Here is a 19915-nt window from a genome sequence, read left to right as displayed (position 1 = left end):
AAAGCTACATTCAGTTTTTGTCAGGACAGTCCTCTCAAGTCATATTTGGGCTCTATACCACTGAAATGTAGAAATCCCAGTGTTTCAGCACCCAGACTAATCACCCAGACAGCCTCCTACACCTTGGACAACACAGAATGTTTTGTCACATCTTTTACTTCTTGGTTTTGAAAACTATTACCACCAGATCTACCTGTAGTGTCAACACCTTCCTTTTTTTGTCTAACCTTCAAAGGCCACAAGTCCCTTTTCTCTATAGTGCCTTCCCAGGTCATTTCAGGCTCCATTAATTTTTTCCTTAGAGGAATTTACAGTCTCTACCACTTTTTTTTTTTTTTTTTTTTTTTTTGCATTTTTTTGTACTGCCATTAAACCTTTCATCCACTTTGGGACTTGTTTTTCTAAGCACTTTGGTGACAAGAACTGCAGCTTATACTTTTTTTTCCCAGAACAAAGCCACCCATGACGTTTGGTTTTCCATTATCAAGTTGTAATCTTCCGGGCCTCTTGTCCTCTCCAACTCTTCATTAAGCTCTCTCCCCCACTCTAAAACTCACTTTAATCAGACTGGGACAACCATCATCCTACCAAGCATTCTCAGACAGTTACTGGCTTTTGATTTTGGGATTTTATAACACATGCTAAACAAAAACAGCCAGACATAAAATTCCTGTCCTTGGTCATTGTTTTGTGGCAGTACTGCCTATCTCCTTTATAATTCCTCTTCTCGTCCCTCAAAACCTAAATTACTTTTCTATTAAGACAGCTTCCACAAACAAGGCTTCTTTTTAGACAGCTCCCCACCTCTAACCAGTCCCATTCCCTCAGGTACCCATTTCTTTTTTGTTTGTTTGTTTGTTTGTTTTGAGACGGAGTCTCACTCTGTCGCCCAGGCTGGAGGGCAGTGGCTCAATCTCGGGTCATCACAACCTCCACCTCCCGGGTTCAAGTGATTCTCCTGCCTCAGCCTCCCAAGTAGCTGGGATTGCAGGTGACCGTCCACCACGCCCGGCTAATTTCTGTATTTTTAGTAGAGACGAAGTTTCACCATATTGGCCAGGCTGGTCTCAAACTCCTGACCTCAGGTGATCTTAGGTGCCCATTTTCTAAGATGGCTGCCATAAACCCCGGGGAAAGAAATGCGAGTTCCACCCACTGAAGGCCACTGTTCTGGGGGCCAGGGTAGGATGGGCCAAGGAGGGGGAGTCCAAGGAGGAGATCCTCACGGGGAAGGGCCACCAGAGAGCGGACCCTAGGGGCCCACAGCTCAGCTCCACAGCTGAAACCCCAGCCCCACACCAGGCCACAGCAGAGACTGCCGGTCACAGGAAGTGTGGGCCACCGCCCCACCCCCAACGTTATGCACCGGAAGTGGCCGTTGCCGGGGCGCGCGAGGAACGAACTCGGCGGTGAGTGCAGCCTGTGTGGACCAAGGTAAGGAAAGGCATCCCAGAGCACCCCTGAACAATTCCTCTTTTGCGTACTGGGTTACCTTCACCTTCTGATATCCCGTTTTCAGTTTTCTGCCGGTGGCCTTCAGCCTTGTGGACTCTCAGTGCAGCTGTTTTGGCTACCAACCGGTTCCACGGCATCATCCGCTCGAGGGCCTCCTTGGCGCCTTTTCTACGTTTTTTTTAAGTTAACCATCTACCCCACCTCCTCTTATTTAGTCTCATTGATTAAATCTACTGTGATTGTTGTTGCTGTTGTTGTTTAAAGCAAGCAAAATGATTCTTTTACCAAGGCTCGGAAGAAAAATGGTTCTTTTACTAAGGCCCGGAATTCTGTTAAGCGTTAAACCAATAGCCGCCGACTATATCCATCCCCTACACCTGATTGCTTCCGCGTAGTTTGCCCGTTTCACCGTGATCTAGGGAAAAGGTAAAGAATCCCCTGTTAACAGTTTGATGCGGAAGATACTTAAAACGGACATGGATAAGTGATGTTAACTGTGAATTCCAGTTCCCCTAGTGTCCTGTAATTCGTCCTTTTGTCTGGGAAGAATAGGTTGGCTTCCTACAACCTGCTGAATCTGGTACTCATCACTCACTTAAAATCAAGAAACATACTTCCAAACTCTTATTTTTAATGAAAAAGTATGAAGTAACTACATATAAGTGAAACAAAAAGACGTGGGGATTTCTTGATCCAAAACATAAACATGAAAAATATTTTTAAGACGAATTCACTAATGAGTGTCATTAACAAATGGGCTCTACAGCAAAAAACTAGAGTTCTGGCTGATTACTTGTATTTCCTATTATAGGTTCCACCGCTGCTTATGTCATAGAATGGCGGGGGGTGAGGAGTGTAGAATTGTATGAGGGGCCACAGGAGAGCATGCTCTAGAGACAGTAAGACCCTTTTCAGAAGTCTCCTATGGGGACGGTTTTATATACATTAGGTTTTTCCCACAATAATAAATTTATTTAGTCTCAGTGCTCAGTAGAAGAGATTTCTAATAGAAGAGGATTCAAACTATGAAACGATTTCTCTTTTAATCTTTCACATTCCTGTTACAGATTTGTTTGCTTGTGACTCTGTTATACATAATATGGACAGTTCTTAAGTCTTAACGAGAATTTTTCCCTCAGTGCATAGAGGGAATGAGTATTAATTGGAGAAGCTTAAAATACTGCCACTTTAGCAATGAAGACTGTGGGGAGAGGAGGTGAAGCATCACTACAAAAGGGGACAATGTCAGTGTGGCCCTTCCTGGTCATGTTTAAGAAAAGTCATGAAAATAGTCAACCCATGTTTCTGAGCATATTGGAAGGGTTAAGTGTATTCTGTCTGTCAAAGGCTTCCAGCATTTCCACGTCCTAGAGAGGAGCAAGACTGGTAACCTGCCTATCTGTATTTTTAAGAACCCGAGAGGAAAGCTTTATAATAAAACAGTTTCTGTGTTTATGTATAGGGGTTTTTTTGTTTTGTTTTTTTAAAGACAGTATCTCACTTCGTTGTGCAGGCCAGAGTGCAATGGTGTGAACCTCAAAGCTCCTAGGCTCAAGTGATCCTCCTGCCTTTGCCTCCTGAGTAGCTGGGACTACAGGCACATAGTCCTGGCATGGCTAAGTTTGGTTTTTGTTTGTAGAGACACTGGCTTTGTTCCCAAGCTAGTCTCAAACTCCTGGCTTCAAGTGATCCTCCAGCCTCAGCCTCCCAAAGTCCTGGGATTACAGGCGTGAGAGTGACCACTCCCAGTCCTTATGCATAAGTTTAAATAACAGTATTCTCATGGTCTTGACTTGCCCCTTCTAATGTTAAATATTAATATTTACGTTATAATCACTAATATTATATTAATAATATCAAGCCCTAACAGATGCTAAACAATGACAGACACTTAAGTAATAGCACTTAAGATAGACACTTTGTCACCCAAATAGAGCTTAAATTTGAACTATAAGAGTCATACTTGGTTTTCCTTAACTATTTGGTAGGCCCTAGAATCTTTTCCAAGAATGTGAATTAGGCCATGATGTTAAAATGATTCCAAGAAGAATGCTTTAAAGAAAAGAAAATAATGGAGGGAGTGGGGAGAGTAAGGGTTTCTTTTATTGAACTTGGGTAGTTTCTGTTCCAGAAGTGACTCCACCTGTTAGGGTTACCTTTTGTTACATTTTTATTTCTGATTCCCTGAACTACACTTTTGTTTTTTCCAGCACTTGGATTCAGCTCCTTCAGTTCCAACATGGAAGAAACTTACAGTATGTACTCCTTGTTGTTTTTAGAAAATAAGTTAAATCATTTGCATATAGTTTTATATCTGACAAGACTTTCAGTGTACTGGGGAAAAAGTCGGACTTCTCCCCAACTGCTGAGGAGGAAAAGTCTGTATGGTATTGCCCAAATTTGAAATGAGATACTTGAAAATTAAGAAAAGAGGTATGAGAAGTCATAAAGGTTTGAAAAGCCCACGGTTAGGACACCTTTGTTAAACTATATTAAACGAGGCAGGACTTCAACTTCTCCTTGTATGTATGACACAGGGATAGTAACCTCTACTTTTTACTGTGAGTAGTAATATAGTATACTTAAATAATAGTGGTGACGTACATTGGGTTTTTAGGATAAGAAATCTGGGAAGGATTCTTATTCTCAAGTGATCCAGGAACCTTAGATGGCCCAGGAAATCAAAAGGGAGCCAGCACCTGAATTATACAAAAGGGACTTGAAAAATCATGTATTACAACAGAGAAAATAGAACCTAGATTGATTAATTTTGCCCAAGTTTACATAGTTAGGGACAGAATCAGAACCAGAGTCCTCTATCTTGTTTATATCTAGTACCCTACATGATACCACAGACTCTATGATTTTTTAGCCTCTGACTCAATTTGAGGAATATTGAGTTTATGCCTGTGGATACAACTTGTCAGCAGTATCTACTTTTTCTTCCTACTTTGCAGTCTTGTTCAGAATCTCATTATAATTAAAAATTCCAACTAAAGGATATTTCAGTCCCATTATTCTCTCTAGGAAGAGTCCAGTGGAGAGCTTATCTCCAAAATACAGAAACTACATAGAAATAATCTTTATTAAATATCTAGAACACAATCATTCTCAAACTTTAGTATGCAGTAGAATCACCTGGAAAGCTTGTTGAAACAGATTGCTGGGTCCCACCCCCAGAATTTCTGATTCAAAAGGTCTGGTATCTGTGAATTTGCATTTCTAACAAGTTACCAGCTGATGTTGATCTGAGGACCACACTTTGAGAATCATTAATCTCTTATAGGGATCCCCTGCCCTTTAATTTTAAGTTTTGGTTCTTATTTATTTTGTGTGTGTGTGTGTGTGTGTGTGTGTGTGTGTGTGTGTGTGTGATGGAGTCTCACTCTGTCACCCAGGCTGGAGTACAGTGGTGCAATCTTGGCTCACTGCAACCTCCACCTCCTGGGTTCAAATGATTCTTCTGCCCCAGCCTCCCAAGTAGCTGGGACTACAGGCGCATGCCACCACACCTAGCTAATTTTTTTTTTTTTTTTAAGTAGAGACAGAGTTCACCATATTGGGCAGGCTGGTCTTGAACTCCTGACCCTGTGATCCACTCACCTCGGCCTCCCAAAGTGCTGGGATTACAGGTGTGGGCCACTGCACCCAGCCTTCTTAAAGTATTTTTACTTAAGATGTGAAATTCCTGAGCCAGGTGCGATGGGGCTCATGCCTGTAATCCCAGCTGCTCAGGTAGCTGAGGCAGGAGGATCACTTGAGCCCAGGAGTCAGAAGTTACAGTGAGCTGTGATCACACCACTGCACTCCAAGCTGGGTGACAGAGCAAGACCCTGTCTTTTTTTTTTTTTTTTTTTTGAGAAGGTGGCTCACTCTGTCACCCAGGCTAGAGCACAATGATGATCTCAGCTCACTACAACTGCTTCCTTCCAGGTTTAAGTGTTTCTTCTGCCTCAGCCTCCCAAGTAGCTGGGACTGTAGGCACATGCCACAACACCCAGCTAATTTATTTTTTTTTTTTTTTGAGACGGAGTTTCGCTCTTGTTGCCCAGGCTGGAGTACAGTGGCGCGATCTCGGCTCACTGCAACCTCTGCCTCACGGGTTCAAGTGATTCTTCTGCCACAGCCTCCTGAGTAGCTGGGATTACAGGCATGTGCCACCACACCTGGCTAATTTTGTATTTTTAGTAAAGACGGGATTTCACCATGTTGGTCAGGCTGCCGGCTAATTTTTGTATTTTTAGTAGAGATGGGGTTTCACCATGTTGGCCAGGCTGGTCTTGAACTCCTGGCCTCAAGTGATCCACCCACTTCAGCCTCCCAACATGCTGGGATTACAGGCATGAGCCACTGTGCCTGGTCAACCCTGTCTCTTATTAAGAAAAAAAGAAGGTCGGGTACGATGGCTCACGCCTGTAATCCAAGCACTTTGGGAGGCCAAAGCGTGCGGATTACGAGGTCAAGAGATTGAGGCCATCAGTGGCCAACATGGTAAAACCCCATCTCTCTATTAAAAATACAAAAAATTAGCTGGGCGTGGTGGCACACACCTGTAATCCCAGCTACTCAGGAGGCTGAGTCAGGAGAACCGCTTGAACCCAGGAGGCAAAGGTTACAGTGAGCTGAGATCACAGCACTCAGTGAGCTGAGATTGCAGCACTGCCTGGCAACAGAGCAAGACTTTGTCTCAAAAGGAAAAATAAGAATGTGAAGTCCCTTTACGGTATATGTATATACTTATTCTTGGAAGCATACTACTATTAGAAAACATCTCCCCTTTCTGTCTCTCAGTTCTTTGTTACTTTTTTCAGCCACATTTTTTTTCTTACATATCCCTGGGAGTGTGTTGGAAATGAACAATCTCAGGCCTTATCCTAGACCTTCTGAATCAGAATCTGCACTTTAACACAGTCCCTAAGTGATGTAACACCTGGAGAGTAAGCTAAACTTTGAGAAACACTGCCTTAAGACTATACTTGACCTTTTTCCCAAATTGACCTGGCTTTCCAAGTTTATCTTGTAGATTCCTGAAGATCTCTGTCTTCTCTCTTTGGGCTCTCCGTCGTAGCTGATGATACTTCTGTCAGGCCTAGTTCCTTATTTCTATGAAGTTTCCTCCATTTCTCACCATGGGTTCTGGGCCCTACCCAAATCTGAGGAACAGCTGAGTCTGTGCTTTTAGAGGAAGATTGTCAAATAGACCTACTTTGTTTTCCAAAGTACATTATATTCCCAGGAAGCCAGACAGAAAATTTTAGAGCATTTTGTTAGTATTTATTACAACTTTTAATGCACAGACATTTCAATGCAATGCTCTTAGGTGTTTATCCAAGAGAAATACTCATACATTCGCCAGGCATGGTGGCTTATGCCTGTAATCCCAGCACTTTGGGAGGCCAAGGCGGGTAGATCACAGGAGGCCAGGAGTTCGAGACCAGTCTGACCAAGATGGTGAAACCCTGTCTCTACTAAAAATACAAAAAGTTAGCCAGGCACACCTGTAATCCCAGCTACTTGAGGGGCAAAGGCACAAGAATCACTTAAACCTGGGAAGTAGAGGTTGCAGTGAGCCAGGATCACACCACTACACTCTCTAGCCTGGGCAACAGAGTGAGACCCTGTCTCAAAAAGAAAAATACTCATACATGCACAAAGAAGAATAAACCAGATTGTTAGTCACAGCATTGTATATTATAGTAAAAACTGGGCTGGGCATGGTGGCTCACGCCTGTAATCCTAGCACTTTGGGAGGCTGAGGCTGGTGGATCACCTGAGGTCAGGAGTTCAAGACCAGCCTGGCCATTCTCTACTAAAAATACAAAAAAATTAGCCAGGCATGGTGGTGGGCACCTGTAATCTTGCCTACTTGGGAGGCTGAGGCAAAAGAATCGCTTGAACCTGGGAAGCGGAGGTTGCAGTGAGCCTCGAGATTGTGTCATTGCACCCCAGCCTGGACAACAAGAACAAAACTCTGTCAAAACAAATAGTAAAAACTGGAAACAACCTAAATGTCCATTAATAAGAAAATCAATTAAAAATTTGGTACATCCTGCAACCTCATGAGAGAACGTGAACCAGAAAAAAGAAAAATAATAAAAAATTTGGTACATCCATATGAAGCAATGAAGTATTCCTTATATATACTGATATGGAAGGAACTCCAAGATACATTAAGCAAAAAGAGAAGAAAGCAAAATGCAAGATAGAAGATACAGGAAATACTGTCACATGCTATAGCATGGATAAACCTTGAGGACCTTAGGCTAAGTGAAATAAGCTAGTCACAAAAAGAAAAAGACGGAGGTTGGGGGATTGGAGAGGCATAGCATTAAGAGAAACACCTAATGTAGGTGATGGGGTGATGGATGCAGTAAACCACCATGGCATGTGTATACCTATATAACAAACATGCATGTTCTGCACATGTACCCCAGAACTTAAAGTACAATAAAAAAGACTGATTTCATGTATATGATGTATCTAGTCAGACTCACCAAAACAAAAAGTAGAATGGTGGCTGCCAGGAGCTGGAGGGCGTGGGGAATGGAGAGTTGATATTTAATGGGTATAGAGTTTCAGTTTAGTAAAATGAAAAACTTTTGGAGGTTAGTTGCACAACAGTGGGAATATATTAATACTTAACACTGTATACACTGTATACTTAAAAATGATTAACATGGTAAATCTTATATGTGTTTTTATCACAATTAAAGATTTTTGTCCCAGCTACTCTGGGGACTGAGGCACAAGAATCACTCGAACCCAGGAGACAAAGGTTGCAGTGAACCGAGATCATACCACTTCACTCCAGCCTGGGCAACAGAACAAGACTCTGTCTCAAAAAAAAAAAAAAAAAAAATTTTTAAATCAAAAAGAATTTTTTTTTAATATAGAAAGCCAGGTTAAAGTTGACCTAAATTGTTGGAGACCAAAAAGTAAAGCATTACAATGAGAAGCTCTCATTATCAACTCCAACATATGCTACTATATGGGCAGTATAATGTGTATGAATCATAAGGTACCATCCAGTCTGTCAGCTGCTGACATGGCCTAACATTTGCTAGTGATGGGAATGGATTAAATGAAGGGAAACTAACAAGAATTTTATCTGTAAACTCTCCCTGTTTGTCCTGAAGCTTCAGAAATATGAAAACATTTCTGGTCAAGAAGAGCCTGGTTGGCATAATAAGCCTGCCTATCCTTTAAGACTTTTCCTTCCTATTCATTCCGTCCTTCAAGTCACCTTTCTGGCTCATTTGCATCGCGATCATGGTTTGCAATTTATTCCATGTTTACCACTCTTCCAGTGAAACTGTCTGTTTTAATTCCCCACTGACTTCTGATTTTCATAGCAGTCTCCTGGTTTATAAGCTTCTTATCAAATGTGAATTGTTTATTTTATTTCACTTTTATCATTGCCTTCAGGGGTGGCAAGAGCAATTTATTAGGTTGCCTCTTGTCTCATAATATACCAGAATGTGCTTAACCATTTAATTTCTCTTCCTTAACCAGACTTGTTAAAATTTGGGGCTCAGCCCGGGCATCTTGTATAGCCCAAGGGTGGTTTTAAATAGCATTTTATAGGTTAGGGGCTTTCTTTCACACAGCAGTTCCATATGTCTGCAGTTGTCTTAACCTCAGGAGGTTCTGTTTTTGTAGATTGTTCTATTTTTTTTAGCTGGCAAATGTAATAGTCACTAGATTAAAGAATTCTCTATTTTGTTCTCACCTGTGTTCCAAAATATGAAAAGTAAAAACTACCTGTCCGATAACAGTATTGGTTTCATTTGAGAGGTAACTAGAATAACCAAGATCAGGAACTACTTATAGGAGTAAGTTAAAGCAGGCAGATGAAAAAGAAATCATCTATCCACTAATATTTTTCAAGCTTCCATAGAACATATAACTGATACAGAGCAGTGCTTACCAACTTTTTTCATGTCATGGAATACAAGTGATAGATGAAGATGCCGGTGAAGGGGATTAACTACTCTCAACTTGCCTGTGGAGATGGGGGATGGGGATGTCTGGAACTTGCAGTGGGCCCCCAGATCAGTGTATTAGCACACCAGCTATCCATTTCAACTTCAGCATACTGGTTGGGAGGCTCTGAATAGACTAGCTAGAGAACAGGAATAACCCTGAATTAGAGCTTTTAGAAAAGAGGATGACATTTTATTTAACTTTGTTTTATAGTAAGAGTAACTATGAAAACAATATTTATGTTCAATTCAATATGAAACTGAGACTTAGCACCTGAGTTTTCTGGTTCTGCTGAACTTACTAAGATTCAGAAATATTTTAAATGTGTAGTCACTCTTTTTTTTAATCCAAGTTTTCTTTAGACCATATTGTTCTATTATTACAGAATCTCTTGAAAAAAATCCAGTGTGCCTGGAATGCTGTAGTTTTATAAGGGCCTGTTATTGTTTTACTTACTGAAATACTTCTCCCTTTCAGCCGACTCCCTGGACCCTGAGAAGCTATTGCAATGCCCCTATGATAAAAACCATCAAATCAGAGCTTGCAGGTTTCCTTATCATCTTATCAAGTGCAGAAAGGTAGGGTGTTACTGTATAATTTGCTCTCTAATGCCTTCTGAGTTCTTTTAAAAGGCCGTATTTTATAAACATCAAATGATTGTATCATAAATGTTTTAATCAGTTGCCAGAATTGTTTTGGGAATCCACCTCTGTTAAATACCAACATTTATAGAAAGGCATTTGTTCATTCCTTAGGATAATTTTTTTCTTGTTTTGGCTTTCATTTTCACTAACTAGTGACCCTTTATAAATGGTATCTCTAGAGTCTTCTCACCCTTTGTAAAAAGGCTAATTTTTGCTAACAATGAGAAATCCCGCCTATCTTGTAAATTTGATGTATTCATCGGCCTAATAAGGATTGGGTCCTATAATTCACTTTTTCTGATTATTTTGTTTAGAAATTTTAGAGCTTGAACAGCTAGAAGTTAGCCCAAGAAAAATTATTTCTAAAAATAATTGTATCTCAGTCGGGCATGGTGGCTCACGCCTGTAATCCTAGCACTTTGGGAGGCCGAGGTGGGTGGATCACGAGGTCAGGAGTTCAAGACCAGCCTGGTCATGATGGTGAAACCTCATCTTGACCTAAATACAAAAATTAGCTAGGCATGGTGGCAGGCACCTGTAATCTCAGCTATTCGGGAGGCTGAGGCAAAGAATTACTTGAACCTGGGAGGCGGAGGTTGCAGTGAGCTGAGATCATGCCACTGCACTCCAGCCTAGGCAACAGAGTAAGACTCTGTCTCAAAAAAAAATTTTTTTTTAATAACTTTATCTCCAAGTTTCAACAATAAACATCTTTTTTAAAAAAAATAAGGATTTTCTTTCTGGTCACTCTTTTATAAATTTAGCTGATATAAACTACTTTAATGATGCATTAATTGAGACACTTTGACACTGTTGTTAGAATGCTGATACAGAAGCCAAAATTCTGCCAGAATTTATTCTTGGAAAATAATTGATGTATTTAATCCAAACTGCATATAATTCAGGTTTAACATCCTTTAAAAAGTATTTCTTGTATGATCCTAGAAATATAATATGTCTTTGTTATTTCTCCAGCTCCTTTTAATCTCTAGAGCAAGGATCCCTTAACATCAAACCTGGGTAATATGGAACAGCAGATACCACTACAACATTGTCCCCTCTAGGCTCTCAAACATTTCCCAGGTGGAGCCAAGTGGTGAAAAAGACACTATCATAACTCCCCTCTTCTAATGTTCTTAATCTTTGGCCACAAAACTTTTGTATTGAATGCCTGATATTACTTAGGAAAATGACGCAGATGCCTGCAAGTTTCTCACTCCCATATATTTTTCCAGCCTTCTCCCTACTTCATATTATTTTTACATTTTCGAGTTTCATTTATGACCTATCTTCTTCTTTATAATAAATTTCTTAATTGCTTGTATATTTGCCATAGGATATGGGTGATACTAAACCCTTTCTTTTGTTTTAAAATAAGGAACTTGGTCAGCAAAGTAGACTCTAGCATTTGGGTTTTTCCTTAGTGAAATAGCTGAAATAAAGGTCAAATTGTTCGGAGCTTCATTTCAGGCATCATTACTTTAAATAAGCGTCACCGTGTTAATCTGAAAAATCATTGGTTTGCCTCTTCTGCGGCTCCCTTACAACAGCTATTTTCCAGCACTATTGTATTGCAATAGCAGGGGCACAACTGCAATGCAGACTAAGAGTGTGTTTTAGTGTTACTATTCATCCTGAATATCGGCTTTCAAAGACATCCAGAGAGCTCTCTCATTACAGGCTGTGCTGCCTGAATCTTGTGACTCTGAGAAATGAACAGGGAGGAAAGATGTCTTAACTCTACATAAAGCACTTAAACCCCAGTATCTGTGTTGTCAGTCTCTACAGTCATAACAAAAAGACTTATGTTTTGATGATTTTAAAGTAATTGTCTATATGAACAATAAATAATTCCCTCTTAGTTTTATACTATGAGTTTTCTTGTAGTTAAGCCAGGAGTTTATTGAGGAATTTTAGAGGAGGCATTTATAGAACAAGGCTTAACTACTCCCCTTTGACTTTAAGAGATCCAGAGAACTGACAGATCCCTTAATTTTGGTTCCACAGAATCATCCTGATATTGCAAGCAAATTGGCTACTTGTCCCTTCAATGCTCGCCATCAGGTTCCTCGAGCTGAAATTAGTCATCATATCTCAAGCTGTGATGACAGAAGTTGTATTGAGCAAGATGTTGGTAAGAGTCACTATCTAAAATGTTTCAGCACTGGAGGTTATCTCCTTCAGATTTGTATTATGCTACATTGTCAGCTTGATTTTTGGCTTTTATTGTTTCAGAAGAACAATCCTTTTCCACCTTTGAGATTTGTATCATAGCAGCAGTAGGTTGTCAGATTGTATGTGTCAGACTGTTTTCTCAACAGTCTGGTTCATTTTACTAATAATTCATCTAAAAATAAATATTTTATTGCCATAAATATGGTAAACATATTTGTTTCTGCTTTTCTTTCTTCTGTTAGCAAAGAGATAATCCCTCTGTTTAGCTTTTATGCTATCCATTTTTCAGAAATAAAGACCCGACAGGCTACCGTGCAAACTTTTAAGCTCCTAGTCCCTTTGAACACAATAACTTGGCAGTATCCCCTTCTTATGTCCAATCTTTATTGTCTTGCAGTCAACCAAACCAGGAGCCTTAGACAAGAGACTCTGGCTGAGAGCACATGGCAGTGCCCTCCTTGCGATGAAGACTGGGATAAAGGTGAGCTGCCTCTACATCTTTTTCTTCACAATGTCTAAATCTCAAGTCATTTGCTTAAGACAGAAGGGAGATTTTCCTTTTTTATGAACATACCACGCTGTTCAGAATGCCTTATTATTTTTATTGGGGCCCAAAACGAGCACATTTGTATCACTGTGCAGACACGTGGAACAGCCGATCCCTCTTGATTGGAAAAAGCACTTCTTTGCATCTGTTTTTTTCCATAAATTGTGTTGTACCATCTGTGTTTGATTGTTACTAGGCACGTTTATTATTATTTATGTCGCTTGTGTTTATATCCTTCAATTAAATTCTTGCTACTGTGTCACTTAGGCAGGGTACTTGATCAATTTTTACTTGCTTCTCCAAAACTTAGGTATATTATTTCCCATCTTATAATTTCAACTAACATGAACTGGTGTCTTAGCTAGTAGTACTACAAACTATGTTTTGCTTCTTTTGACAGATTTGTGGGAACAGACCAGCACCCCATTTGTCTGGGGCACAAGTTACTACTGTGACAACAGCAGGTAAATGAAATGAAACGGTCTCATCCCAGCACTGCTTCCCAAAATCAGAGTGTGCTTGTTATCAAGAGAAGCCGCTGGAGTGTGAATTGACCACTTTCTTTAATGATGTTCCTTGATGGTAGTTTAGATATTATTTTGGCATTTTTTTCATATTAGTTCTTGATTCATAAAAAGGTCGTGTGCTTTGTGCTAATCGTTAGGGATACAAAAAATACATTACAGTTTAGCAAGGGAATCAGTGGTCCCAGACATTCATGTGTCTTAGTTATGTATTTTGCTAGGTTTACTTTTTTTTTTTTTTTTTTGAGAGAGAGTTTTGCTCTTGTAGCCCAGGCTGGAGTGCAATGACGTTATCTCAGCTCACTGCAACCTCCGCCTCCCAGGTTCAAGCGATTCTTCTGCCTCAGCCTCCCAAGTAGCTGGGATTACAGGCATGCACCATCACACCTAACTAATTTTTTGTATTTTTAGTAGGAACGGGGTACCTCCATGTCAGTCAGGCTGGTCTCGAACTCCCAACCTCAGATGGTCTGCCTGCCTCAGCCTATCAAAATGTTGGGATTACAGGCGTGAGCCACTGCACCCAGCAGGTTTACATTATTTTAATGCTTTGAAAAAATTCTCCCACTATACCACTTGGATCCTTTTTACTTTAGGTAACTAGTGTTAAGGAAAAAGTCGTCTTAAGAATTCTTTTTTTTTTTTTTTTTTTTTTTTTCCCTGAGACGGAGTTTCACAATTTTTGCCCAGGCTGGAGTACAATGGCACGATCTCAACTCATTGCAACCTCTACCTCCCGGGTTCAAGCGATTCTTCTGCCTCAGCCTCCCGAGTAACTAGGATTACAGACATGTGCCACCATGCCAAGATATTTTTGTATTTTTAGTAGAAATGGGGTTTCTCCATGTTGGTAAGACTGGTTGCAAACTCCCGACCTCAGATGAGCCGCCCACCTCAGCCTCCCAAAGTGCTGGGATTACAGGCGTGAGCCACTGCACCCAGCTAAAAATTCTTTATTTGAGATTGGAAAATCCAGAGTACCTATTAGGAAAGAATAGGCATCTCTTCTTCCCACTGATTTTGTATCTAATTTTTTTTTCAGAGGGACAGGGAATCTGTCAACCAGCCTGGAGTGTAATGGCATGATCATGGCTCACTGCAGGCTCTACCTTCCGGGCTCAAGCGATCCTCCTCCCCTGGGCCTCTCAAATAGCTGGGACTATAGGGACCCACCACCACACCTAGCTAATTCTTTATTAATAGTAGAGACAAGATCTCACTATGTTGCCTAGGCTAGTCTCAAAATCCTGGCCTCAATTAATCTTACCCTCCTTGGCCTCCCAAAGTATTGGGATTACAGGCCTGAGCCATCATGCCCAGCTCTAAAACTATAAGATTTCTGGCCAGGCACAGAGTAGCTCATACCTGGAGGCCAAGGCAGGAGGATCGCTGAGGCCAGGAGTTCAAAATCAACATGAGCAACACAGTGAGATCCTGTCTCTACAAAAAAAAAATTTTTTAAACAAAATAAGCTGAGCATGGTGGTAGATGCCTATATATAGTCCCAGCTGCTTGGAAGGCTGAGACCAGAGGATCACTTAAGCCCAGGAGGTCGAGGTTGCAGTGAGCCGTGATTGTGCCACTGCACTCCAGCCTGGGTTACATAAAGAGTCCTTGTAAATAAATAAATAAGAAAGAATAAAACTATTTCTCATTACCACCATTACTGCAACCTTGGAAGATCAAATTTCAAACCTAAATGAGATTATTTCTGGTTTAGGAAATAAAGGAATAAGAGGCTAGACTTCACTTTTTTCCCCAAATAGAATGCTTATCAAGTTTTAATTTTTTAACTATTGAGGTCAATAAATAATTTTAAGTGTATACTATTTTATGTGCACCAAGATAGAAAAACTTAAAGTGAATTCAGTTGGCTACAACTTTTAATTTTACCTCAGTTGAAGATTTGCTGCTTTGGTTTGGTTGTCTTAGCACATTATTTTATCTCTTACGTTTATTGAGTGAGTTGATGAGCCTGTCATACAGCTGAACAGTAGATGGCATTGCGGTTTATCTCAATTTCTAGAAAATGAAAATGGTTAGACCCATCTTAATGCCTGTACAGAACAGGGAGCTTTCCAGAGAAGTAAGTGGTAATCATTCTAATTGCTGGAACGTTTTGATGGAAATGTGTTTACATTTCAGCTGAATGTAGGTTGTTGTTTTTCACCAAATTACAAAAAACACATCTTGATTATTTTACGTGTGCCTGCTTGAATGATACTGATCTGCCAACATAGCTAAATTCATCTTTTTGCAGCCCTGCAAACAACATAGTTATGGAACATAAGAATAATCTGGCTTCAGGCATGCGAGTTCCCAAATCTCTGCCGTATGTTCTGCCATGGAAAAACAGTAAGTGAAATGGAGGCAAAATAGTTTTACTCTTCCTATTGTGCTAAATACAATTGATCTTGATTATTCAGATGTGTTCAGTCTGAAGACCTTGTACTTCCATGACCCTTAAAGTGAATGCCTCCTTAAATTGTATTCCCTAAGCACTTTACTCAGTTCACTGTACTGATCCTGGTTAGGAAATACTAGATTAGGAAATCAGCAAGAAATTATGGACTGGAATGTATAAGATCACAGAAGCCAAAAGAATATTTTCAAGATGGGATGACCACTGACATCAAATGCCACGAGAAAAATTGGGAACCAATAAAAAGGCTGATGATTTGGACTAGGAGGAAGCCATCCCTGATTTTTTCAAGGCATAATACTAGTAGGGAATTGGGATCAGAAATTGGATTGTGAGGGCCGAAAACAAAATGAGTATAGAGAGAAAATGAAAGTCATAAGTCACAGGAACCAGCATAAAGAATGGTATTCAGCTGTCCTCCCTAGACTTCAGAGGTCATGCTGGGTAAACAAGGACTACATTTGTATCATATTACCCTCATAATGAAATTTCCACATAGGGAACACCCAAGATACTGTCATTTTTACTTAATACAAACTTTTCTTTTCCAGTGTTGCCTGTAGATTCAGATTCTCTTCATTTCAGTCTTTGCTACTGCTTGAGCTAATTTTTAGGTGGCTAGAGGATTCACTTTAAAACATTTCTCTTTGGATACTTCCATTTCCCAAAAACCGAAGTCATCAAATTATATGCCAAATAGCTTGATAGGTGAAGGTCTATTTTCTTTTCCCATGCTCTTGAATGAAATCTGATTACTAATATTAAATTCTTCTACTTTTATATTATAATTCAGTATACCTAGGAATAATTCATTTGTTTAGTAAGAATAGGGGATGGAGTAAATTTCAACTGGCATGCTGTATTTATTTTGAAATATTTCTACTTGTAGATGGAAATGCACAGTAACTGAATGCCTATCTCATCAAGTAAGTGTTTCAGTTTTATTTCACTATCTCTTCATATGGTAGCAAGATTTAACTGGACATAAAGCAATTTGGGTCCAATTTTCTTTCAGATTATGGTACCAAATTAAAGCTTTGTGTGTGCATGTGTTTTTTAAATATATAGCCTCTGTTATGGCTTTACACGCTAATGAATAGGCATCTACTGGTTAAATTAGAATTCTGTTAACATGCCAAGTTGTTTTCTCTAACATTAGTACACATTGCCTTCTTTTTTTTTAATCAAAGTTGCATTCTAGATCTATCACGCCTCTTTTAATGGACTGAGATTAATCAGACAGCTGTGCTTCACTGCTCTGCAATTCATTCCCTGTGCAGTACAGTTTAATACTCATCAAAAAATTCATACTCTTTTTAATGAGCACTTGAAAGTTTTGTGTTTCTGGCTGGGTGTGGTGGCTCATGCCTGTAATCTCAGCACTTTGGGAGGCCGAGGCGGGCAGGTCACTTGAGGTCAGGAGTTCGAGACCAGCCTGGCCAACATGGTGAAACCCTGTCTCTACTAAAAATACAAAAATTAGCTGGGCATGGTGGTAAGTGCCTGTAATCCCAGCTACTCGGGAGGCTGAGGTAGGAGAATCACTTGAACCAGGAGGCAGAGGCTGCAGTGAGCTGAGATCATGCCACTGCACTCCAGTCTAGGCCACAGAGTGAGACTACGTCTCAAAAATAAAATAAATTTTAAAAAATAAAAGTGTTGAGTTTCTAAGAGTTTTACACTGTTGATCAAAATACCTGAGTATTTGATTTGGCAGAACCTCACAAAATCTGTATGAAGAGACCAAAATCTCTCTCACTTTACAGATAAAGCCTTTCCTTTAAGTTACCCATGTGCCTATGGCAGAGCCAAGTTTGAGTCTTTACATGTCGTCTTGGCTGAGGTTGCCCAGCCACATTGCTTTTGGCAAAGGGAATGTTGCAAAGGCTGAGAATGAGATTATATCCCAACTGTTCTGCAGTTAGTAGGCCCTCAGTGAATATTTATTGAATTAATGAATAATTGGCCTCTTGCATTCCAGTCTGTTCACTGTCTCTGAACAGTGAAGTAGATAAATCTTTGAGTTAGTTTCATTTTGTGGTAAGACTGATGTTTCTTCTGGTAAGAAGAAGAAAAGAGATGCTAAAAGTTAACATCCCTTAGCTATAGACAATAATACTTATCTAGGTACCAGTCATTTTTCCTAGTAGATTCTGACGTCAGATTGTTAAATACATTTGAAAGCCAGAAAATGGGATTTAGTCCCCAAAGGAAAAGAGATACAACAGCACTGGGGTGCATCAGAAAAGCAAACATTGAGTATGGTGGTATGCACCTGTCATTCCAGCTACTTGAGAGGCTGAGACAGGAGGATCACTTGAGCCCAGGAGATCAACGATATAGTACACCATGACTGTGCCTGTGAAAAGCCACTGTACTCCAGCCTCAGCAACATAGTGAGACCTTGTATCTTAAAAAAACAAAAGCAGGGAGGGCTGGCCACAGTGACTCACACCTGTAATCCCAACACTTAGGGAGACCAAGGTAGAGGGTTGCTTGAGCCCAGGAATGTAAGACCAGCCTGAGCAACATAGTGACTGTCTCTAAAAACAAGGGGGGATTGAAAGAGAAGCATACATCGAATAGACCTGGATAAATGGTGAACTTTCAGTTCCTCTCTGATATGCTATACGAGGTGTCTAGCGATCAAACAATATAAATAGCTGTCTAGTAAAAATGGCTACTCTAAGATGAAAACCTAGGAGAAATTTCTGTGTCTGTAACTTAAGACCAGACCCATTTCGCCTTTAGAACTTAACTCTTTGCGGTTCAACTCCTTACAAGAAATTTATTTTTCTGTGTAACTCCTGAGGAATCAGAAAAATAGGTTAGATAAGAATCCTTAAGCAGCCACAGACCTTATGATCTTAATAAAAATTAAGGGTTTTTTTTTGTTGTTGTTTTGTTTGAGATGGAATCTCACTCTCATCGCTCAGGCTGGAGTGCAGTGGCACCATCTCGGCTCACTACAACCTCCACCTCCCAGGTTTAAGCGATTCTCCTTCCTCAGCCTCCCAAGTAATTGGGATTACAAGCATGCGCCACCACACCCAGCTAATGTTTGTATTTTTAGTAGAGACGATGTTTCGCCACGTTGGCTAGGCTGGTCTTGAATTCCTGACCTCAGGTGATCCACCTTGGCCTCCCAAAGTGCTAAGATTACAGGCGTGAGCCACCACACTCAGCCATGAAGTATTATTTTCAATGCCTGTTGTTGCAGAATTCTCTAGTTTCTTTGGAAGGATACAAAAGAAAAGATATGACTATGCCCTTAAGGAACTTAAGTGTGGGTGAAATGTTTTTGAATGTACATACATGACAAGGGTCTGTTCACTTAGCACTTAATGTGCTTTATCCTATTTATGTTTTTATCAACAACTCCACTTTTTACTAGGCAAGTACCTCAGAAGCAGGTAATACTATACTAATTTTTGTCCCCAGTGTACATTGTAAAAGCTCAAAAACTATTTTTGAACTATGAGTAAATACAGTATGTGAGAAAAAGATCAAGATAAGTTAATTGGAGTTAATCAATTGTCTGAATGAGTCAACTGCCTGCTGTTCTCCTCACTTGCGAAACTCTTGACACAGGAGTGTACATTGATTTCTGTATAGAATGTTTTTAATTCCGTTAACAAGTTTCTCTGTGCTCAATGACACTAAAGAGCTAAGGGTCAGAAGGTAGTTGGTGTTCTGCCATTAATGACAGCAGATTCCTCCAGCAGACCAAGATAATTTAATTGGTTATAGTTGTGTGGCCCATTGTCAGATGTAGCTGGTGCTTTTTTCATTGAAAGGAACTGAGAACTTTTTTTTCTCCATTTACTTGCAGATGCCAGACCTTAGAAGACTCTTGCTTCTTCCTGCTCCAGTGGGTTCTTCATTTTCCTCCATCTAATTATAAACTCTCTGTGACTTTCTAAACTGACAAGTACAGTTTTTTTTCATCTCCCTCTTGAATCCTCATTTGATACAAGAACCCTCATACTCAGAAGCTTTCAAATAAACCTTTGATATAGATAGCTTAATAGTTTAGTCAAGTACCTGCAGCCCCAAGATCAGAGATCATGTCCAATTCCACATTAATGAACCATAATGATTTAAAGTTTTCTTATAGGATCCAACTAAAATAGACAGGAAACTTGGGTTAGAAAAAGTAACTGTG

General features: G+C 40.0%; 1 protein-coding gene across 1 annotated transcript; it reads left to right on the top strand.

Moving 5' to 3' along the window:
* Positions 1-1395: 1395 nt before the first annotated feature.
* GTSF1 (gametocyte specific factor 1) lies at positions 1396-19772 on the top strand. Its single transcript, XM_012450548.2, has 9 exons — positions 1396-1434; positions 3666-3710; positions 9916-10016; positions 12090-12216; positions 12655-12738; positions 13205-13268; positions 15589-15683; positions 16640-16676; positions 19583-19772. Exons 2-8 carry the CDS (start codon positions 3695-3697, stop codon positions 16654-16656), a joined length of 504 nt encoding a protein of 167 aa, XP_012305971.1. The 5' UTR covers positions 1396-1434; positions 3666-3694; the 3' UTR covers positions 16657-16676; positions 19583-19772.
* Positions 19773-19915: the final 143 nt, after the last annotated feature.

This window comes from Aotus nancymaae, unplaced genomic scaffold (assembly GCF_030222135.1).
Source record: "Aotus nancymaae isolate 86718 unplaced genomic scaffold, 86718_ANA_hifiasm-v0.15.2.pri h1tg000016l, whole genome shotgun sequence".
NCBI classification, from domain to species: Eukaryota; Metazoa; Chordata; class Mammalia; order Primates; family Aotidae; genus Aotus; species Aotus nancymaae.
This window is presented reverse-complemented; position numbering and strand designations above follow the sequence as displayed.

Coding starts and splice junctions, on each gene's coding strand:
- GTSF1 (XM_012450548.2), top strand. Junction 12,739..13,204: donor CGATGAAGACTGGGATAAAG/GTGAGCTGCCTC, acceptor TTCTTTTGACAG/ATTTGTGGGAACAGACCAGC. Junction 13,269..15,588: donor TACTACTGTGACAACAGCAG/GTAAATGAAATG, acceptor ATCTTTTTGCAG/CCCTGCAAACAACATAGTTA.